Here is a 7,719-nt window from a genome sequence, read left to right on the forward strand (position 1 = left end):
CTTTTTATGTGCCACTGGCATGAGGATCAGTCAGGCGGTACTGGCATTGGCCACACTTGAATGATGCTTTTTATATGCCACCAGCACAGGAGCCAGTCAGGTGGCACTACATATATATATATATATATATATATATATATATATATATATAATATGTATGTATGTATGTATGTGCATATCTTTGTATGTTATGCCAATAGCAGAAATCTGTAAAAAGTTAGTATCAGGGCTCAGTTATGCAATTCATATATTTCAAAGCCTGTTGCAAGCATTACATTGGCCATTTGAGTAAAGCACCTTTCTCTTCTCACTGATCTGCACTGCCTTTCTCTGCTCTTTCACATTTTATACTCCACCTTTTCTTTTCAACACCCTCACTGCTGCTGGATCTCACATCCTTTCATTTCTCATCACCTACACAATGACAACACCACCACCAACAGTGTATCAGTTACATTGCATCCGTCTGTTCTTGACTGGTGCATATAACTGATATTCTGAAATATTTGGCAACATTTAATTACATGCCTGTTTTCTGTACCTTGATAGCTTCAGAAATCTTTGTTGTTTTATTATGCAGGGTGTTCATTAATTATATTTACAACTTCCACGATATATTGTAGTGTATTGTCTACATATGTTGCATGCAACCAATGGAATTCACATGGAAGTGCTCTATATTTATCTCTCATTTCTTTTTCTGAATATTTCAAATTGTAAAGGTAATTTATGGACTCTGAACACCCTGTGTGTGTGTGTGTGTGTGTGTGTGTCTATGTATATAAGTATTTGTGTGTGTGTGTGTGTGTGTGTGTGTGTGTGTATATGTATATATATATATATATATATATATATATACATACACATACATACATACATATCACACACACACACACACACATATATATATAAGCGCAGGAGTGACTGTGTGGTAAGTAGCTTGCTTACCAATCACATGGTTCTGGGTTCAGTCCCACTTTGTGGCACCTTGAACAAGTGTCTTCTACTATAACCTCGGGCCAACCAAAGCCTTATGAGTGGATTTAGTAAAGGGAAACTGAAAGAAGCCTGTTATATATATGAGTGTGTGTGTGTTTGTGTAAGTGTCTTTGTCCCCACCACCACCATCACTTGACAACTGAGGTTGCTGTGTTTACATCCCCGTAACTTAGCAGTTTAGCAAAAGAGACTGATAGGATAAGTACCAGGCTTACAAAGAATAAGTCCTGGGGTCAGTTTGCTCAAGTAAAAGCGGTGCTCCAACATGGCCACATATATACCTATATTCTTTTGCTCTTCTCATGCTGCTTTTGCTGCTATCACTCTTGATCTTTTATTCACCCCACTCTGCCTTGAACAGATGGAGGCAACACACACACAGACACACGCACACACATACACCATGCACACACACATGCACATACACACTCATATATATAATCCTTTCTATTACAGGCACAAAGCCTGAAATTTGGGGCAAGGTGATAGTCGATTACGTCAATCCAGTATGCAACTAGTACTTAATTTATCGACCCCGAAAGGATGAAAGGTAAAGTCGACCTGAGCAGAATTTGAACTCAGAATGTACACACACATATATAATGAGCTGTTTTCAGTTTCTGTCTACCACATTTATCCACAGGGCTTTAGTCAGCCTGAGGCTAAAATAGAAAGCACTTGCTCAAGTTCTCGTACAGTGGTATTGTACCCAAAACCACACAGTTGGGAAACAAATGTCTTAACACACAACCTTGCTTCTGTTTACTACGTATCATCATCATCAGCATCGTTTAACGTCCGCTTCCCATGCTAGCATGGGTTGGACGATTTGACTGAGGACTGGCGAACCAGATAGCTACACCCGGCTCCAATCTGAATTGGCAGAGTTTCTACAGCTGGATGCCTTCGTATGCAATATAGACATACATATGTTATTACCATTTCAGGAGGTTTCTTCAACATGTACAATTCTAAACTTTCAAGGACATTTCTTAACTCTACGACTCATTTCATTGTGACTAATCATCGTTAATTTCTCTGTTTTCTTTTTCTCTTTTTGGCCTTTTCTCAGGCCTGAAAATGGCGGTGAAGTGGATGGCTCCTGAGGTGTTATTATACAACAAATACAGCACAAAAGCCGATATTTGGTCCTTTGGCATTGTGCTGATGGAAATATTTTCATATGGCAAAGAACCTTATGACAGTAAGTAATTTTTCAATTTATTATTATCCAAAGTACCAAAGCTGTAGTCGACAGAATTATTACCGTATTTAAGGCGGCGAGCTGGCAGAAACATTAACACACCGGGCGAAATGCTTAGCGGTATTTTGTCTGTCTTTACATTCTGAGTTCAAATTCCGCCAAAGTCAACTTTGCCTTTTACCCTTTCAGGGTTGATAAATTAAGTACCAGTTGTGTATTGGAGTTGATATAATGGACTGGCCCTCTCCCCAAAAATTTCAGGCTCTGTGCCTAGAGTAGAAAAGAATATTGTTTAAAGGTGGTAAGCTGGCAGAAATGTTAGCACGTTTGGCGAAATGCTTGGTGCTATTTCGCCTGTCTTTACATTCTTGAGTTCAAATTCTGGCGGAATCGACTTTGCCTTTCATCTTTTCAGAGTCGATAAATTAAATACCAGTTACATACCAGGGTCGATCTAATTAACTGGCCCCCCTCTCCAAAAATTTCAGGCCTTGTGCCTAGATTAGAAAAAAATTGTTACCGCATTAGAAAAAAATGCATAGTGGCATTTCTTCCTACTTTACATTCTGAATTCAAATGCTGCTGCTAGGGGTCGACTTTGGCTTACATCTTTTCAGGGTCGATAAAATAAGTACCAGTTGAGCACTGGGGTTGATGTAATCGACTTAACCCCATTGCCCCACGAATAGCTGAGCTTGTAGCAAAATTCGAAACCATTATTATTCAAAGTGCCAGTCACTCCAGATAAAGTATCTAGGGTTATCTGATCCCTGCTTTGTAAATTCTCCGTACCTTGTTAATATGAATTACAAAACTGGGCAGCTGCTGAAATAGGTGAGAATCTGACAAAATATCATTCAGGATTTAGTTCTCTCCCACTTCTTGTGTTAAGTTCAGATTCTAGTTTGGTATTCACCAAGATAAAATACCAAGAACAATCGGAAATAGATTCAATGAACTATCTCCTACTTTGATTTCTTTTTTTTCTTCTTTTTTTTTTGGTGTGTTCCAAGATAAGAATTCAATATAAACGATCAAACAGTATGAGATAAATATGTTGAACTACTGATTGAACCATTAAGACAACTGACTGTTTGGTATAATATTCAATTACTGCATTTAGTTCTACATTGAACTTATTTACTTTTAGCTCTATCTGAGGAAATTGTTTGTGACAAGGTCAGTTGATTTGTTTGTACAGTTCAGAAGTTTAATGTCTTTAGAAATTAGTTTTGTGTTTTATATAAAAATTCTGACATCAAAAACAGTTTCAGGTTTGTCAAGGTCAAATTATTACACTGCTCTCTTTCTCAAAGGGCAATGGATAGGGAAATTCATTATTGACCCATAAAAGAACATTAGCTTACTGCTTCTAGCTGACAGGGTTTTATGTCTTTGGAAAAAAGTCAAATATTCTTTCTACTAAATTAAGGTGGAAACATTTCTATATTTTTATCTAAAGTTTCATTTAATATTGGGATATCTGGAAGTAACACCAAAAAATAGGGTTGTTGCTGGAAGCTTTAATTATTAACCCTTCTGTTACTATATTCAACGTTTTAATTGATTTTGAAAATAATGTATTTCATAAAAACGACCTTATTATAACTGGTGTTTAGAACATAAATTAAATTCTGATGAAAAGTTTTAATTTAGATCTTTTTAAAATGAGAAATTTATGTCCTAAAAGTAAGAGTGTTCTTAGGCAGGATGAGTCTCCCTGAATATTACATTAAGGGCACGCATGTCTGTGGAGTGCTCAGTCACATACACATTAATTTCACGAGCAGGTTTTTCATTGATTGAATCAACTGGGACTCTCATCATTGGTCACTGACAGAGTGCCAGCAACATGGCTACCCAGCATTATATAAAGGGGGCAGTATCTGAAGAGAAGATAGAGATGGTGGTGACGAGATGCCAGAGCATCTTTTACTCACCTTCTTGTATCTTGAAACAGAAGGACAACTCATTTTTGCCAGCCAAATGGACTGCAGCAACATGAAATAAAGTGTCTTGCTTAAAGGACATGTGCTGCTGGGAAATGAACTCACAACCTTACAATCATGAGCCAAATACTCTAACCACCAAGTAATGTGTGTAGTGGCTATATATAGTCAGTACAAGGTGTTGATGTGACTGCGTGTATATTATTACAAGAGTTCATAAGGAAATGAAGAATAAATTCAAGAACTAAATATTTGCTACATAAAAATATATTTTATTTACTGGTCGATGGTGATACATAACCAAAATGTAGAATCTAGTTGAATGAAGTAATCTATGCAAGAAAGTTCACAGATAGAAAATGTAGAAATAACAGCTAAGTGGTGGTTTTCAGTCATGTGGCATAGAGAAATAGATGGACATAGCAATGACATGAATGGCTCTAAGTCTAATTGACTAAGAGGCGAAGAGCAGGGTTAGCAAGCTGTTTTTATTAATGGAACACTAGACATTCTAGAAACTTTCAAGGGAAACGCTAAGCTTCTTGAATAATTAAGAATCATGTCCATGACACAGATGCTTTGAGAAACTTAGAAAGGGAGGTTACTCTATAATCTTTCTTGCAAGGGAGATCATTCAACTATCTAGCTACTGCTACATGTGCCTTCACATAAGCCATGTGTCACCTTTGTTCCAAGATACCTGGGTTTGTTCTCTTCATCTTGCATAAAATCGCTGCCCCATCTCTCAAATATTCTCTCCCACCCTACTTAGTCAAGGGTTGAGGCTTTTTCCTTTCTCCTCTTTTATTTTTTTTCTGTCTTGCAAGTTACTTGGCGACCTCACTGGTGCTGGTAGAATGAAAAAGTGCACCTGGTACACGCTGTAAAATGGTCGGTGTGAGGTAAGGCATCCAGCCATAGAAACCATTTCAAAGCTGACATTAGCCGCAAGCTTGCTGGACCCTGTCAAACCATCCATCCTTTGCCAGCATGGAAAACAGATATTAAAGGATGATGATGGTGATGATGACAATGGTGCCACTGCTGCTGCTGCTGAATTATTTGGGTTGGTCCCAAGGCTGTCTGGCGTCTTTCTGTTTTGGTACACACAAATATATGTGTATTGTAGCTCTTTGTTTAATTATGGGTTCTGTCTAACAGCAAAATGCTATATAAAGATACATGTGTGATACCATGATGTTCCAATTTATTGTTAATTATTTGAGTGGGGAGAGGGAAGAACCCCCCCCCCTTCACCCCACGTAATTTTGTTGAAAGGTGGGTGGGTGTGGTGAGGATGGCCCGTGTGAATGGGCCTACTCTGAGCATATGCTTGTAAGCCAGAAGGGTTGAGAAAGAGAGAGGTGCCAGCTTCAAGTACCCTTGGCAGTCAGAGTGACCAAGATGTGTGGGGTTCCTTGGTTGGGCCTGGGTAGAACTCCCCACTTTTGGGGAATTTTATTGTTGAATTTAATTGTTACTGTTTTTATTGTATACACATATTTTCATGCTAAACCTCACTTGTCACTTGTTTTATATTGTCCCTTTTTGTTTTGTGTTTGGTTCTTATGATCAATAAAGAAAAGAATATTATTATTATTATTATTAAGACTGGACGAAATGCTTAGCAGTATTTGACCCATCGCTACGTTCCTCCAAGGTCGACTTTGCCTTTCACCCTTTTTGGGGTCGATAAAATAAGTACCAGTGGAACACTGGGTCGATGTGATTGACTTGTCCCCTTCCCCAAAATGGTTGCCCTTGTGGGAAAATTTGAAGCCATTATTCTTGTTGTTGTTGTTATTATTATTATTATTAATATTATTATTATTATTGTTATTGTTATTAATAATTATTATTAATTATTTAATGTTTTTCCTAGGTATGGGAAGCAAAGAGGCCTTTGAGAAAGTTCAGTCTGGCTACAGGATGCCATGTCCACAGTATTGCCCTGCTGAGATTTACAATGTTGCCCTCACTTGTTGGAACATTAATGCACCAAGGCGACCCTCGTTTGACTTTCTGAACAGCTTTCTTCATGATTGCCACTCTACTTCCTGACCTGACCCCAATTTTCTCACTTCATCTTCTTCTTCTTTGTCTACTACAACAACAACAACAACAACAACAACAATTACTACTACTACTACTACCACTACCTATGCTGTTAATTCTTAAACTCTGGTGACCAATGGACACAGGAACAGATTATCACACACAGAAGTACAAACACACCGCAGAGATAACTACAAACACAATCTTCTTTTCCTTAATCTTGTAGAATTGTCACAGCCAGCCAGTGAGGCCTAGAATAGCTATGAGGACTGAGCTAACAAACAGCCTAAGTAAACTTAACAGGAAAAAAAAAAAGAAAAAAAAACCCATCATGGACCAACTTTAGTAAGAGGGTCCTTGAAATAAATTATACCATTATTTAAGTCAAAGAGTATTGCTTATGTTAATCTTTACCTTGCATACCAAAGGAGCTAATTAACACAAATATAGAACTTGTTGAGCAAAACTATTGACATTGTACCTATACAATAACACACCACAGAGAGATAGACTTTTTTTAATTACTAATCGTATGTATATGTAAATGTAAAATTGTCGTGTATATGTTAGTATATGTCTGTGTTGTACGGATGTTGGTGTATGACTATGTGTAGTGTAATGATATATACACACATATATATATATGTAGATAGAGAGAGAGAAATATATATATATATATATATTATTGTTCTGTAATAACATGTTTCTCATTTAAGCCACAAAAATATGTCATTTGCTCACAATATTGTGTCTGTTGCTTGCTTCCTTCCCATCAATCTTTTTTTTTTTTTTATCATCATCTTTTGAACTATTTATTACATTTCAGAAAGGATTACACACACAAACACACACACACACACACACACACACAGAGGAGAGAAACTGTCATATATTTTTCTAGTGAATTAGTAAAACCTTCCCCTCGTCCCTGCAACTAGAATGTCTGTAATACTGTTATTGACATCCTACAAAGCAGTATTTTTCTGAAAGGTTGCAGGAGCATTTTGTGTATGCACATACGTACATATATATGAAGTCAAACCATGGAGCCTGGTGTAGCCATCTGGTTCACCAGTCCTCAGTCAAATCGTCCAACCCATGCTAGCATGGAAAGCAGACGTTAAACGATGATGATGATATATATATGTATGTATGTATGCATGTATATATATGTATATATATGCATACATATATATATATGTACGTATATATGCATATATATATATTTATATATTGTAGGAGTGGCTGTGTGGTAAGTAGCTTGCTTACCAACCACATGGTTCCAGGTTCAGTCCCACTGTGTAGCACCTTGGGCAAGGGTCTTCTACTATAGCCTCGGGCTGACCAAAGCTTTGTGCGTGGATTTGGTTGGTGGAAACTGAAAGAAGCCTGTTGTGTGTGTGTAAATATATATATATATATTTGTACCCCCACCATTGCTTGACAACCAAAGTTGGTGTGTTTACATCCCCATAACTTAGCGGTTTGGCAAAAGAGACCAATAGAATGAGT

The 7,719-nt window shown here is 37.4% G+C and overlaps 1 protein-coding gene across 1 annotated transcript in view; it reads left to right on the forward strand.

Moving 5' to 3' along the window:
- LOC106875007 (tyrosine-protein kinase fyna) overlaps window positions 1-7,713 on the forward strand; it is a 430,432-nt gene extending 422,719 nt beyond the window's left edge. The window contains exons 9-10 of the mRNA XM_052966727.1: window positions 2,024-2,203; window positions 6,035-7,713. Of these exons, the coding sequence (XP_052822687.1) occupies window positions 2,024-2,203; window positions 6,035-6,213 (359 nt within the window). The 3' untranslated portion in view covers window positions 6,214-7,713. The remainder of the gene's footprint in view (window positions 1-2,023; window positions 2,204-6,034) is intronic.
- Window positions 7,714-7,719: the final 6 nt, after the last annotated feature.

Source organism: Octopus bimaculoides, chromosome 3 (assembly GCF_001194135.2).
Source record: "Octopus bimaculoides isolate UCB-OBI-ISO-001 chromosome 3, ASM119413v2, whole genome shotgun sequence".
NCBI lineage: Eukaryota > Metazoa > Mollusca > Cephalopoda > Octopoda > Octopodidae > Octopus > Octopus bimaculoides.